At 47.9% G+C, this 15,892-nt stretch overlaps 1 protein-coding gene across 2 annotated transcripts in view; it reads right to left on the bottom strand.

Moving 5' to 3' along the window:
* Positions 1-1,609: 1,609 nt before the first annotated feature.
* The window catches only part of ADCY9 (adenylate cyclase 9), a 110,439-nt gene continuing 96,156 nt past the window's right edge, over positions 1,610-15,892 (bottom strand). For both annotated transcript variants that reach the window (XM_059415465.1, XM_059415464.1), the window contains 4 exons: positions 12,779-12,938; positions 11,673-11,821; positions 8,935-8,976; positions 1,610-3,627 (listed from right to left, as the gene is read on the bottom strand). In XM_059415465.1, coding sequence (XP_059271448.1) covers positions 2,439-3,627; positions 8,935-8,976; positions 11,673-11,821; positions 12,779-12,938 — 1,540 coding nt within the window. In that variant the 3' untranslated portion in view covers positions 1,610-2,438. The remainder of the gene's footprint in view (positions 3,628-8,934; positions 8,977-11,672; positions 11,822-12,778; positions 12,939-15,892) is intronic.

The raw sequence follows: 15,892 nt of genomic DNA, 5'->3' as shown, positions 1-15,892 counted from the left end.
TCAGCGAGAACATCTGTACTGGTGATTTAGGAAGGCTCGGGGTGTTGTGTTGTTTTGTTTTTTAAAGACAATTTGGAATTCTGGGTGAGCCAACCATCAAAGTCTCCGATGTGCACACTGCTGGACCAGATCACCGGGCGTTCAGACCCTCTCCCTAAGGTCCGTGGCTTCCCAGAGTCAGGAATCACAAACACTTTTGCAGGAAGGGAAGGGAAAAGAGAATGTGCAGGGGAGGAAGCATGTGCAGAGATTAACCTTGTGGAACAGCAGAGACACAGGCAGCCCGGCGGCAACCACCTGGCCCCCTCACTGCCAGAGCTACAGAGCCTGAGGGCAGAGGGCAGAAGGAGAGTCCCACACTCCAGTACATGCCTTAACACTGATGGGAGAAGCCCCTAACACGTCCACAGTCCCTTTGGACAAGGACAGTGTCGGGTAGTGTTTTAAAATAAAAATAAAATCTCTGTGGTTTCTTAGAAGAATACATTCTTTAGAAGCAAGAGGTATTGTCACACCATCCTTCCTCCAGCATTGGAAGACCAACAAACTGACAGTAAAGCCTGAAGGAAGATCTTAGTTACTGAGAATGCCTCGACTCCCTGGGACGTCAAGATATTGGCTATGGCTGCATTGTTGGGAGGCAACTCCACATGTGTTCCCCCACCCCGGGAAGCTGGCCCATCAGAATCCATATTTTCTGATCCCAGAAATGGCAGACTCTAGATGAATTTGGGGAAGGGGGAGACTGATAATGTGACTTGATGTAGATGTGACATTATACAAAGATTTAGCAGCGAAAAGAAAATGCACAGGGTGTGCCGGTGAAGACCTTAAACAGAGAAGGAGCTAGTTCTCAAACTATCCTGTGAACCGTATGCTCGAGTCACCTTGAAAGTAACTTTGCCGATGACAGGGCAAAACGGGCCTGAGTTCAATTCCATGTACATTCCAGACTCAATGTGGCCAAATGTCCTCACAGGCAGGATCAGCAACAAATAACCACCACAAGTGATTTCCTTCAGGTTTCTTCTACTTGCCCTGGCTTGACACCTCCTGTACATGTGGCTGGTTCTGTCTCTACACAGCAGGAGGAGGCCAGCTAAAGAGGGCTGGGGTTCAGCAGGTTCACGCCTGCTGCACACCGGCCCTGCACAAGCCAAGAGTGGGAGAGGATGAGGGAATTCTCGGGGGTGTACAAGCCAAAGCCGCTGGCACTGCCTGCCCACCACTGCGCTTGGCCCCGACCCCCTGCCTCATGCAGGGCCGGGCTCTGCCTCAATCCCTGCCGTGGGGAGGCCCCAAGGGCACAGATCCGCAGCCCACAGGACAGAAGTGTCAGTGCCCAAAAGGTTTCAGAACCACGGCTGAGAGCATCTCTGTCCCTGGGCCATCCCAGGGCACGCTGGCCAGGCCCGGCCAGGCCTTGCTCAGCCCCTGTGTGGAGTGGTGGCCCAGAGCAGCCAAAGCACTATCAGACATCTTCTCATGTTTCCACTGTGCCCCCTGCAGACCCCCCTCCCACAACCCAGCCTATCTATGTCCCTTTGCCGGAAGGACCTGGCTGCTGCTCCCCACAAGACACACATTCCCTGATAAATAAATAAATAAATAAATGCAACCCTCAGACGTTTATTTTGAGTTTCCCTCTCCGAGGATTCAGCTTCAAAGACAAACCCCTTCGCTCCCAGCTGGAAGACTCCTTGGTGTCCAGGGCAGAATGAAACACGGCTTCTAAATACCTTGGACCTGGGTTCACGAGCTCTGCTACTGGCTAGCATCTGCAATCTTGGCCTGCACGGGGAGGAAGCCCTGACAGCCCGAGGCCCCAGGTGCTCTGGAAGGTGCAGGTCGGGGCGGGGTGGGGGGGCGCGCATGGGCTGTCCTGGCTGGCGGCTGCTTGCAGCCCACGGCCCCCCACCTCCCCTCACAGTGAGTTACTGGCACTTGATCTCAGATTCATGAATGAAAGTGTGTGCGTGTACATGTTTACACAGAAAGGTCAGGTCACTGGAAAACACTAGCATGTATACAAGAAAAAAATGCAAAAACATTGTACTAGCAAAAACAAAACAAAACCCCAAACTGCCTTGTGAGAAAAAGCAATAAAATGATATCTTAACCACAGCTTTCATTTAAAAAGTCCAGCAATACCCCATGCCACGATCTCCATGGGCCACCTCTGTCCCCAGACGCGAGGCCACGGTCAACCCCTGAAGGCACTTGTTCTCCACGCTGCTGACGGTCACACCCAGGGGATGGGGCTCCAGGGGAGAAAAAGCACAGAGACAGATGTATGTGGCGCACGCAGACGTCAGGGCAATGACCACGCGGTGCTGCGCCAGGCGATGGAGGCTGTGGTGCTCGGGACACACAGCAGGTGAATACAAACTCGATTGTGTTTCAAGGAACAGAGCACCGCGGCAGCGACAGGCGCTGCGTCACACGCTCTTGGAAACGTTGAGCCTGGTGAGTTCACTGGCTTCTTCCATGCCTACTTCTTCACAGTCGCTTTTCTCTATAGCTTTGCCAAATCGAGACCTCTCTTTGGGTTTGACGGGCTCCTTCCATGGCCTCTTAGAAGAGAGGTGAGTGTCCTTGGCCTGCATGTTGTTTTCAGAACCCAGAGACGTCTTGTCCGCGTTCTGTACAGAAGGCACCAGGTTGGCGATCTCGTCCGTGGGAGATCGCCCGATGCTGCCGTCCACCTGGACTCGGATGTCCGGGGAGATGGACAGCTGGTGCTGCGGCACGGCCCCGCTGTCCATGCACTTTGGGTACAAGTAGGTCTTCATCTGGCCCTTGCCCTTCACATTCACTGTCCCCCGGTAGTCGAAGTCGTAGCCCATCTTGCTCAGGACGCGGTAGCTCTCCTCACTCACCTGGATGCGGCACTCCACCCCCGTGCTGTCCATCCTGCTGGCGATGTTGACGGTGTCGCCCCAGATGTCATACAGCAGCTTGGTGGTGCCGATGACCCCTGCTGTGAGTGGCCCATGGTTGAAGCCGACCCTGAGCTTGAAGTTGAACCACAGCATGTTGCTGTTGAAGTCGTCCACCACACGCATCATCTCCTTGGCAAACTCGAACAGTACCTGCAGGTGCTCCTGTGGGTGGCCACCATCCTGGCACTGGGCGCCGTTCAGCCCCGATGCAGCCATGTATGTGGCCCCTATGGTCTTGATCTTCTCGATGCTGCTGTAGCCTGGCCTGCTCAGGAGCTCGTCGAAGTCCCCAATGAGCTCGTTAAGGACCCGGTAGCACTCCTTGCCCCCTTCGTAGTTCTCCTCGTAGAACTCACTGAAGTTGACGATGCTGGCGAAGATGACACCTCCACTGTCATGGTTCTTGGAGTAGGTCTGGGAGACCTTCAGCTGCTCAGCCACGTGGTAGGGGATGATGTTCCTTAGTAGCCAGTCGGCTTGGTCCCTCATGCTCTGGATCTTGGTGCGGTGAAGATCTGCCTCCACGTCCCCATGGTAGTGCAGGCGGTAGCTGACCTCGAATTCTCGATTCAGGAACCAGACCAACAAGAGCAGGAGAAAGAAGACCAGAACCACCTCCTGGCCAATCAGGCTGGCTGTTCCGCCACCATGCGGCAAGGAACTATTGCACGGATTCCCCTCAGAACTGGAGAGCAAAGAGAAGAGAAAGGACGTACCTTCTTAAGTGCATCTTTTAAGGAAGAGGTTGCTGCTCAGGGCTTGCAGGTTGTGAAAGAGACCAGCTACCTAGCCTCTGCACCAAGTCCTGTGGAGTTCAACTTGTCAGCAACCTGCAGCCGCAAAGCTACCCGATGCCATTTTGGCTGGCTGAAGGGGTGCCGCGATAAGACTGATTGTTGTAACTGATTTCTAAGTAACTACTTGGTGACTGCTTTTTCAGGAGCTGTTAGCTCTTTGATTTTAAAAATCTTTTTATTTCCAACAACCTTCTATTTCGAAAATTCGGAACACTATAGGAAAGTTAAGAGACTAGTAATACGTTTGTACGCCCTTCTCCTGGATTCAACAATGGCTGACATTTGGCTGCTTTGCTCCTTCCCTCTGTCAGCACACACACGTGCACACACAGCTTTCCTGCTGAACATTATGAGATCATGACACTTAGATCCTGAATATTTCAGTCCCTATCTCCTCAGAAATAAGGACATGTCCCTATGTAGCCACACTACCATCATCATACCCAAGAAACTTAACATTCTCTGACACACTTACTTTTTAGATTTCTAATCCAAGTTTAGCTCTGAAAGATGTGTAATTTTACAAAGAATTAGTGTAAGTTCTATATTGTCTATTTGTATAAAAGTCCACGAATGTACCATTACCCTCTGGTAGGTTAGTTTTGTTTTGTCAACATCATTTAAGACAATGTTAACATTTTTACAAATAATAGGTGTACTTTTTTTTTTTTTTTTAAGTAGACTCCAGACCCAGCATGGAGTTCCATGCAGGACTTGAACTCACAACCCTGAGATCAAGACCTGAGCTGAGATCAAGAGTCGGATGCTTAACTGACTGAGCCACCCAGGTGCCCCAATATGTATGAAGAGTAGCACCTTGTGAGAAATTCAAACAGCATAAACAGTAGTATAAAATAAGTATCTTTCCTGTGGGAAAGTTGTGGTTTTCTTATGGGTTGCAAGAAACTCTAATACATGCATGTACTCTAACAATCAGGTTCCAACCCTGGGCATTTGGGCTGTGCCCATCCTTCACCCCCAGGGAATGCCACTGTGCCAACCCTGTGCATAGGAGGGAGTCGGTCTATGGGATAAACTACCAGAGTTGGAACTGCTGAGTCACGTCGACTACTGCACATTCATGATTCCAGTAAAAATTTGCACATTGCCCCTCTCATTTCTGTTCCCTCCAGTAACAGCCTGCTTCGGCGGGGGGGGGGGGGGGGTAGGACAGTGCTGACCAGCAACAGCTGTGACTGAAGATTAGCACAAATGCAGTCCCTTGGAAAGCTTCTTTTTTAGAGCTAATTTCTCCACTCAATAGTACTACATTTTCATCAGAAGAAATTTAGGGGAAAATGCAGAAAGAAGAAAAGTTTCCTCCACTATTGACCATCCAGAGGCCATCACTGTTAACAAGTGTTGGGTTTCCTTCTTGTCTTTCTTCTGTTTATAAAGCTGTGACTGCTCTGTTCATATAAATTCTGGGCCCTGATGTGCTTCTAAAGCACATAGAATGGGCTTCTAGATTTTACGTGGCAATGGGTCGAGTCACTGTATAAATTATATATAAAATGGATGGATCCTCAGTTTTGATATCTCCATGGCACCAAAAACTTAAGGACATTATAAAAAACAATGAACTTGACCAATCTGGCCATAATGGTCCTCTATGAAGTACAGTCACAAAGCCCAGGCCTTGGAGTAAGAATCCCAGGACTCGGGACGCCTGGGTGGCTCAGTTGGTTAAGCAGCTGCCTTCGGCTCAGGTCATGATCCCAGCGTCCTGGGATCGAGTCCCACATCAGGCTCCTTGCTTGGCAGGGAGCCTGCTTCTCCCTCTGCCTCTGCCTGCCATTCTGTCTGCCTATGCTCGCTCTCTCTCCCTCTCTCTCTCTGATAAATAAATAAAATCTTTAAAAAAAAAAAAAAAAGAATCACAGGACTCTGTCCCACCTGGACCACTGCAGAGTTCTGGAACCCTGGGAAAGATTTCTAGGTCTCGACTTCCTCATGTATAAACTGAAGATGGGCTAGAGTATCGCTAAGTCCCTACTGGCCTCAGATTCTGTGCAGAAAAGAGTTATTAACATAGCAGGTCTGAGGCTGTCATCCAGAGAAAGGCCTACTGGCAACAGTGCCCGAGGCTGGCCTCAGGATCTTGGATCTGGGGAGGTAGGCTCCCACTGTGTCTAGAGTGTGCCTTCCTTCTGAGCATCCAGAATTTTGGTCCCTGCAGTAGAGATGCCTATATGACCACCCTCTAATAAAAACCCTAGGTATGGAGTCTCTGATGGGCTCCCTGGTGGACACCATGTCACCTGTAGTGTCCAAGCACACTGCTGGAGGAATTCGGAGCATCCTGAACTATGCCACGGGGACCGGACTCTCGAAAGCTGGCAACTGGTTTCCTCTGGACGCTACCTCATGTATCTTTATTTGCTTCCAATTTTGCTTTGTGTCCTCTCACTGTGACAAATCACAGCCATGAATATGCCTTTGGGTGGAGTCCTGAATCCTAGCGAATTCCCAGTTCTAGGGGTGGTCTTTGGGACCCCTGCCATAACTCGTCCCCTGTGAGCTAGAACCAAAAAATGCCTCTATACAGTAAGACACAGTACCCTTGCTTATTCTTCTGTCATTGAATCAAATGGCAATACATATCACAAATCTCAAGTACTAAACAATTAACTATTCTAGATGACTGAAACAGATTTTTGTCCAGCCCTACATGCCTTCTAACTCGAAGAGAAGAGAAGTGATGGGTGAGCCCATCTTGTTGGATGAGGAGGGACCTTTCTTTCTATTTCTCCAAAGTGGTAACATCAAGGAACCGCCCCCTTTATGCATAGACATCACAAAGGCTTAACGTCATCTTAACAGTCCAATCAGACTTTGCAGCCCTGTGGCAGAAATGGGTGCTGTGTCTGGCTTTCCCCAAGCAGGCTGCTGCTCCTGCTTTCCTCACTTTAGCATGGCCTGACTCTGGAGAGGGGAACAGGCCAGTTCCTCTGGACAGAGGAGGGGAATTATGGAACATAGGCCAGTGTGAGACAGAAAGGGAAACAGACTACGATGTCTGTTTTCATCTTGTTTAAAAGAGGAATCCCAATACACAGATTGACACTTAGTGCCAAGGGGCTGCCACACAACAGAGATCTGGAACAAGTAGGAAAGAGAATCACTTCCCATCAATAAATGGTATTTCTCTTTCCACTACAGAAGGAACAAAAATGGGGGTCTCATTCCTAAATTCAAATAGCAAAGGTCAGTTCCAAAAAGAGGAGCTTTATGGGACTAAATGCAAGAGTCAATTTATGACGTGACAGTTGGACATTAAGTCATAATTGGAAGTTAGAGTAAAATATAGTACAATTCATTATCATGGAAAAGAGGGATTAAAACAGAAAAACAGAAAACAAAGACCACTGACAGTCCTAATCTTAGTTAACCAAGATTAACATGGAATTTGTTAACATTTTGGTATATTTCAGTGCCATTTAGAATCTATGCCTACAGATGTGAGGCTGCGGAAGTCACCACGCTGGGACACAGAGGGTACTTCTTGGGTCCCTATTTTCTTGGTCTGAGTGGCAGTTAATGGGGTGTGCTCACTTGTGAAAATTCATTGAGCTGTGTTTTTATATATGGACACTTTTATGTGCACATGTTATATATTCGTCAATAAGAAAGTTTACTTTAAAAAAAAGCCAAGTGTTTTATTTTAAATACTATAGTTGTGATCATCATAGAAACACATTTGCATTCTGCCTTTGTTCCATACTTTAAATCTCCTTCCCAGTGTCTACATGTTCACAGAGATTTGATTTTTTAATTGTAGAAACAGAAAAAAAGTCATTCATCACTCTTTACCAGATAACTATGACATATCTTACATTTTATCCATCTATATAATGAACTGCCTAGCTCCAAGACAAACGCAATTTCACATGAGAAGTATTTTTCTTATACCTGTACCATAACAGTGGTAATATTTAAGCATCTGACCACAATGTAATTCATTTCTTTTTATTGGCAACTGAAGTTGCTGATGAACTTTCAGTGTTCATTGTGTTCAATGATTCAGTGTTCAGTGATCATTGTGATCAGTATTTTGGGGCAGGTGGTCTTTATCATATTCTGAATTATCCCCTTGGTAGAGAAGCAAAAATAGAATTATGAGGTCAATGATTATGAACATTTTTGCAGATCATCAAATTACTTTCCAAAACTATGTGCCATTCTGAAAAGTACTGAGGCCTGGCAGAAAGAGTGTGCCTGGCGGTGAGGGAGGCCAGGGTTTAAACCCTGCCGATCACTAGCTGTGTGACCACAGACAGCTTCCTTAACTTCTCTGAACTTCAGCTTCTTCATCTAGAAAATGGGGACAAAGTCACCGAATGTGTCAAGTTATTGTGAGAAATAAACCACATGTTATAAGTGCCCGGCAGCTTAACAAAATAAATCCCCAACCAGGGGATGAACGCACCAGCCCTTGCCTGTGCTAGGTAATCACAATCTAACATCCTGAAGGTAAAAGACCAAAAGGATTTTGTAGTAATTTAAATGTGCAATGACTTCAGTAATAACATATTTAGCTTCTCCCTACATTTCATCTTGTCAGTTTTTTTTCCTTTATTTATACAGGTCTTGTTCAGCTCTTCATGTAATGGCCCAGAGGTACTTTTCTGCGCCGCTCAGACTCCCCACAACCCCCACCAATGTGTCGATCAGTCTTTGTGCATGCGTGGTTCTATTTATTGTTTGTAAGACTGGAAAGTTGTCTCTGTCTTAGAGTTCTGCAAACCAATTCCGTTTTTTCTAGATTTATTTACAGTTTTATATAATTTAAAGTTTGTTTCTGACTCCTCAGCTTATATAAATTTTAGTTTGATGATTACAGTAAAGCAAGGGTCTAGCATCTATTATTTCAAATTTCTAGTTAGTAATTTCAAAATATTTTAGGGAATTAAAATATGTACTTTCTTAGATTTAAGATATTTCCTGTGTAACATGCTGATGTTGTATATGAAATTCAGTCCAATCTAGTATGTTCTTAACCACCATTCATTTTCTCAATAAGGTATTGTAACTATGAGCTGGTATTTCAACAAGTAGGTACTTTCCACTTATTCTTTTAAGAAATACATAGGATTCTTTTATTCAAGATATGCTTTTTAGGAAGCTGAGAAGAACACAGTGCTCATACAATCAGCCTTGTTTGTTCAGATACAGGCATAAAGTTAAAAGCTTACCTGAAATTCTGTCCTGCATCAAGGTGTGAAATTACTATGGAACTGAAATTAAAATGCAGAAAAATATTATTATAAAAAGCAAAGAAGGAGTTAAATAAAACGATACAGTAGATTTCTCTTTTTTTTTTAAATGTGAAGATCAAGTCAGACAACTAAAGATAGTTAATTCTTTATTATAATTTGATATCCTGTGCGAATTAAAAATCAGAGCAGAGACAGTGACGCAGCCAACAGGACCTCATATCAGGGAGGGAGGCACCATCTCCAGAGAGCAAAACCAAACAAGAAGTCGCGAAGGCATTCGCGTGACATGAGTACTTTCCCATGCAGTCCCACAGGCTAGAAACCAGTCATGATCAACAGCGATGCCCACTGACAGGACTGATTTAGAAAGGAACTGCTAGAGATGCTGGCTGACCTGAGAGGCTGGACTTCGCTCCTCGTGTGCCCAAAGCAATCGAATCCCCATTGTGGGGCATGGAAACCACACACAATAAAGAACTCTCTCGGTGTTGGGGCAGGACCCGTGACATGCGTTACCCTTCCCACACACGTCACGGCTTCTTTTGGGGTCCTCTTGCACCCAGCATCCTCCCAGATCAGTAAGTCGGCCTCATGCCCCAACACTTCCCGGTCTACTAGATCCATCTGCCCTCTCATTGCAAAGGGGGACCTTACAAAGCTTCTGCAAGCACCTCCCCTAGGCAGCAGAGGTGAGGGGATGGCTCAGAGAGGCTTTTAGCATCACAGGGGGTGTTAGATGACTTCTCAGGAAAGGGGGGAAAGCAAGAGCTACAGCACCGATGCTGTTCTGAGGCCATATGCGTTCTCTCTCCCTGCCCAGGCATGACTGTGACACTGTTCCTCTCCAAGTGTGTGCAGCCCTTCTTTTATTTCCAAGTCCCTCTTCGAGGCTCACCTGGTTCTCGGAAGTCCCCTCCCCTACACATGGGGCCTCTCTGTGTTTGTGTTCATCCCTCCCCATGCTTCCTACCCTGTGAGGCTCAGCAGGGACAGCAGGGTGGGTGGGCTCAAAGGATTCTGTGAGCAGGGAGAAGTACTACGTGAAGGGGAGATTCAACTGCAGCCCAAGACCTGCTCTTTGAATTCTGGACAAAGGTGATAGAATTGGTCCCTTGTCACTCTGGTCCCTCCAGATCCATGTGGAAAACCCCCACAACCAGTGACTGAATGACACTGTGAGTGGCTGAGGGATATCTGTCATGGTTCTTTTCTTTTCTTTTCTTTTTTTAAATCTGTGTTTTGTTTTGTTTTTAAAGATTTTTATTTATTTATTTGACAGAGAGATGCCATGGTTCTTTTAAAAGGTTAAAAGGCAGACTGATGAATCTCATGCTCCTGGGAAAGAGCCTCATAATGACCCTAATTCCAGATGGCCATACCTTCAGGAAGGGAAATGTACGCTTTTTTCTGCTTAAAGTAATTTAACTATTCATTCAAGTTTCCTTTCAAATGCTGAATGACAGTTCTGCTTAAAATTCCCTTCTGATCTTAATTTGCAGAAAACTTGAATGTCTTTGATGTTATCATTATTTTATTACATCTAACTGAGGAGAAGGATGCTTACTTTGTCCATTACCAACTGCTGCTTTGGAAATACCCAAAAATACACTATGGAGCTTTAATATTTGATACTGTGACAAACTGGATCATCTTCTACTTCTGAACTTATTAAAGCAATGGTTCTTAGCAATGATAATACCATTCCTGGGGGCATTTTGAAAATGTTGGGGCTCCTGGTTGTCATAATAGTTTGAGGAGCCAGGAATGTTCGATGTCCTACAAGTCACAATGAGGGAATGCCCTGTGTCATTCTGAAATATCCCGCTAGCCTAAACCCATGGTAATTATAAAAAAGCAGTTAGCATGTTCTAATAGTAAAATGTTTTTACAATTACCCAAAAAAGCTCCAATATTTAGGATGTTTTAAATATAGCACATATCACAGTCATCTTATATATTTTCATTTTTTGTAGCATGATAGTAAGAACCACTCCTGTCCCTTGGGGCCTTTCCCACAGACCCCTGCTTCTCCCACGCCATCCCATCTATGCCTTGGCATCTCCCGGTGATAAGGTTTTGAAAGCCATTTGAATACCAGAGACTGAAAGTGTTCTTCAATATATGGAACGACTTCAAGATTTCCAGTGACTAGTCATTACTCTATTTCACATAATGCCACACATGTCACAACAGTGAGTCAGTATTCATAAATAAGGCCCAGGCCACTACCGAGAGCCTTACCTCCTCAGTTCCTCTCCTTCGGCAACCTGCAAACTGTCTGGTTGTATTACCCTTACTCAAATGAGGTTAGAAACAGCTTCCTCTTTACCTTCTTGGGTCTCCCTATATCTCTACTCCTTCACTTTCTTGCTCATCTCATATGAAATGGCTTCTGGTCCTACTTCTCTGTCATAAGTAAGTTCAAGCACGAGTCTACTGCACTACGTCCCAGGCAGGGGTCACCCGGGGATGTCTATATGCAAATAGCTGTTATGTCATGAAAAACTATTTTCTTTTTTTTTCATTTGCATATTAGTCTTTGGACTTTTCATGAGGATGTTGGCATTGTGTATGTTGAAAGTTACATCATGTTGTGACAGTATCTGGGAGGGCAGAGAGAGAGGGCATTGGCACAGATTTGAAAAACAAGCGAGGTCAGGAAAGGTGTCCCAGCCAGCGAGGACAACAGATGCAGAGCACAGTGGCAGACCTACCTGTCAGGGCACAGGGAGATGCAGAGCAGGAGTAGGGGCCCCGCCCCGACGACTGTGGCTAAGGAGGACCTCATCCAGGAGCTGAGCTGACAGAAGTTACAGTAGTGCACGACGGTGATCAGGACGGCTGAACCCATGAACACGGTGACCTGCCACAAGGGGCCGGTGCAGTTAGTGACCCATCCCGCCCTCGCCGTGTGGGCTCCATGCCTCACTTCCAGCTGAGTATGCTGACATCAAAAGATTCACTTACTTACCTTTCTTTCGATATAAAAATACCACAGATATTGCAAAGTATCTGGCCATTTCAGGGACAGATCATAAATCATAGGGTTAATCACCCAGGGCTTTAGGCAGCAAGCTCGCGCTAGCACTAAAACTCTCCTCCAGATGTGTGCAGACTGCGCATGTCATTCCAGAGGAGAGGGAAGGTAGGCCACCTATCTCAACGCTGCTACCATGGAAGTGGTGACCTTTACAAAGCCTTCCTTCAGGCATCCTGCTACCTGCCCGCGGAAATGTCACTTGGGTGTTAAAGTATCAAACGCAGTCAGCCTGCCTGGCAGCTCAGGTTACACTCACTTTCACCAAAAACAGAACTTTCCACAAGGGCATTAATTCAGTCTTTGTGGGGTTTAACTCAGAATCTCCTTCCCTGATCAACAGCAGCTGACCCAGATGCCAGTCACCTAGCTGTGCCAGCTCGATAGGTAAGTACTGTATCTTGTCTGGAAACATGGGGCAGACGCTGCTTTGTAAAATGCATGGGAAAATACCTGGTTTGGAGCTCGGTGAGCAGGTGAGGCTGGAGAGGGCACATGGGAGCTGGGCAGGGCAGCATCGTACCCACCTCTCCCTGACTGTGGTCAGCGATGGGCTCGAGCGTCTAGATGGGTCACGTGCTACCCTACCTGCCTACTCCTCTGTCTCAGGCAAGACTTTTAAGAAGACAAGCCCAAGGTGGTGACAAAGAATTTGTACCTCTTTAAAGGCCTATGTTTAAATTGTCCCAAGTCATCAAGCCTATTTAAAAAAAAAAAAAAGAAAGAAAAAAGATGAGGGAGTCCTGAAGAGCCCAGAAACAAAGTCATTGGGCCTTTACTTACGTGTATGTTTGTCTCAAATTCAGAGGTGACGTGTGAATAGACCGCAAGAGCAGGGAGTGACACCAGGATGGCCCCGATGAAATGGCGTGGGAGCCAGCCAGCTATCCACTCCAGCAGGCGCTTTGTACAAGCCATCACGTCCTCCAGGAAAAACACCATCCTGGGATGAGGAGGGAGAAAGGAGAAATGGGGTGTCTGTGGACAGGTCAGCCTGCTGGGGAAGTTGAGAGTTGGGGGACACCCACCAACTCTCACCTGTGTGGCCACTGGGTGTGTGGGGGCCGGTGGAGCCCCCCGCCCCACTTCAGTCGGCAGCAAATAAGTGGGACTTGCTCGGCTCAACATACCTTACTTTAAGGTCATCTGCTGCATATTGACAACACGTGTTTGTACAAAGCCAAGCATGAGCTTTTGCAGGTCTCAAAGTAGATGTGAGAACTGGGCACGCAAATGTTACCAGGCCCCTCAGAAGCCACTCTTGCTGTCACAGGCTGCTGAGGTCCTTTGGAGGCATCTGGGAATCTGGCAGGGTCTTTTGGTTGTCACAGGGACTGAGGGGTGTGTCTAGCTCCCGGTGGGCAGGAGCCACGGATGGGGGGGCGGTGCACACCGAGACACACAGGACTGCCACATGCCCTCTAGACACCCACAGATGAGCAAGCCCTGCTGCCAATGACCTCAGCCCAGAGTCTCATGTCTCGATGCTGCTAACACACACTGATCTTCCAGGAATGAACCACTTTGTGAAGTGCCCTTTGCGTTGGGGCCTCAGCAAGGCTCACTCAGCATTTCAGAAATCATGCCACAGGCGGCAACCCAGTGCTTGTGCCACCAAGCCCACACACCGCAAGTGGTCCTCATTTGGAGCCGTCTCATTTGTGCAACCGTATGCATGAGGACAAAGCTGACGACTCTGTTATGACTTCCCCAGTGGTGGCATCCTGGCAAAAATGAGGTGCAGCACTACAGATTTTATTTTAAATTGCTCTCTAGCTCTCTCTCCTTCACATTGGGAGTGACAGCATTTCGACTCCTGAAGCCGTGTGCGTAAGTAGGCTGTATCTCAGGATCATCATGTGGCTATCACAAAATAATTATCATAAAGAAGGGGGAAGAAGTGCATGGGGCTGAGAAACACTGTTCAGAAGGAAGAACAGTGTGGCTAAGAGAGGGGCCCTGGGGTCAGCAGGGGCCAGTAACTGGATGCCAGCAGCAGGAGATGGAAGAAAGGGTACTGTGGTTCAGCTGGGCAGAGACCCAGGCACACAGACCCTCTCTGAAGCCAGGCACCCCGGCAGGGGGAGAAGGGACAGGCACACTGTCCCCACCTCTGGAAGTGACAGGAGCTGCCACTGAGCTTCAGCAGCACAAGTTCCCCTCAAGGGTGGTTGCCACACACCCAGGTGCCTGCACCTTCCATCCTCGACACCTGCAGTGCAGCGACCACTGGCTACAAATGCGTGATCACCAGGAGGAAACCGTAGATCTCAGCCATTTTCCACATGGAACCAGGCCCTGACCCTTTCAGGGCCTGGATGGTTCTGACCTCCTGACACTTAACGGATAATGGAGTCCTGGGAATACTTCCAAGAATAACCACAAATATGCTCAAAGGCAGAATTCATAAGCTCCATGAGGAGACAGAGGAAGCCAAGTTCCAACAGGGAGAAGGCAGGACTGGAAGGCCCCCACGAAGGTCTCCAGGACGGCAGAGCTCTGAGGATGAGACCCACTATTCCCACACCTCCCTGAACTCAGCACAAAACGAGAGGAGTGAAGGGATGGGCTGTGAGTCAAGATGCACGAAGGGCTCTGGAGGAGGGGCAGCTGCAGAACCAGCCCCCCAGGGCTCCTGCATACTCTGCACCATAGATTCCTGTTGACCTGGGACCCTACATATGCCCTATGCGTGGTGACAGGGAGCTCTGTCACGTTCCCAGCCCCTCCCAGGCTTTGATGATTTGGGTAAAGTGAACTTTTAGTCACACCAGCGGTCACTCAGGAGCAGCCGCCACCTCATTTGGAAGGCGCTGGCTGAGCACATGGGTGTGACATGGCGACACACACCTGGGTGCGTGTCTCCGTGGCCTGGAGCGCTCTGTTTCTAGGCTAATGCCAGTCCGGAGACAGACTGGCATTAGCCCAGACTCTGTAGAAGTGGGTCCAAAGGAACAGGGAACAGCGGTGTAAAGGGCTTTTGAAAAACGTATGGAGACAATGCTAGTCTCTGAGAGAGCCAGAATCCTATCCAACTGTAGGCCCTGCGTCAGACGGAAACCTGGACCCAGAGCAGGGAGAGTGGGCATGAGGAGACTCACTGCCCAGGGGTGCCGGGTTTTCTTTGGGGTGATAGAAATGTTCTAAAATTACATGGTGAAGTCTGCACAACTCTGTAGGTTTACTAGGAATTACTGAACTGTACACTTACAAGAGTGTATTTCCTGTATGTGAATTATATCACAATAAGGCTGATTTTAAAAAGGAAAAGACAAACTAGGGGCCTGAAGATGCCTTGGTTTGGATTTCCCCAGAAGCAGAGCTGATTTGAGAGTGGGTCCCAGGCAGCTCAGCAAGGGTTGTAGAGCCGAGACTCGAGGCGCAGACCCATAGGAAAGGCTGTGTTACAAGGAGACCTATGCTGTACACCACGCAGCTCAATCCTGGTAGGAAATTTGGGTAAACAGTGAGGATGCACCCTGCAGTTATCTTAACCTGGAGGAGGCACAGGGGCCAAGTGTGAAGCCTTTGGCGACCGGAAAAGACCCTCTGCAAAGAGCCACAGGAATGGGAGCAGGGGTGGGGGAACGAGGGGAGGGCAATCCAGCCCATATAGTTCAAAGTTGGGAGGGGAAGGGGGGACTAGCATTCAGAAGTCACAGGGCAGACCGGGGCTGTTGTTTCCTATTCTGGGGTGTTGGGGAAGGGAGGCAGAAACTCGAGGTCAGTGCCCTTCTCCCCATTTCTGTTTCACCTCTAACTTCCGGAGGCAGTCCAGGAGGACTCCTGTTGAGATGGACAGGGCTGGACAAAGGAGATGGTCACTGTGCCCAGGAGGCAGATGGGGGTGTGGGGGTTGTGCATGTGAATGGAGTATCTTGTGCACTCACACTTAGT

The sequence above is a fragment of the Mustela nigripes genome, chromosome 11, assembly GCF_022355385.1.
Source record: "Mustela nigripes isolate SB6536 chromosome 11, MUSNIG.SB6536, whole genome shotgun sequence".
NCBI classification, from domain to species: Eukaryota; Metazoa; Chordata; class Mammalia; order Carnivora; family Mustelidae; genus Mustela; species Mustela nigripes.
The sequence above is the reverse complement of the archived record's forward strand: the minus strand, read 5'-3'. Positions and strand labels throughout refer to the sequence as shown.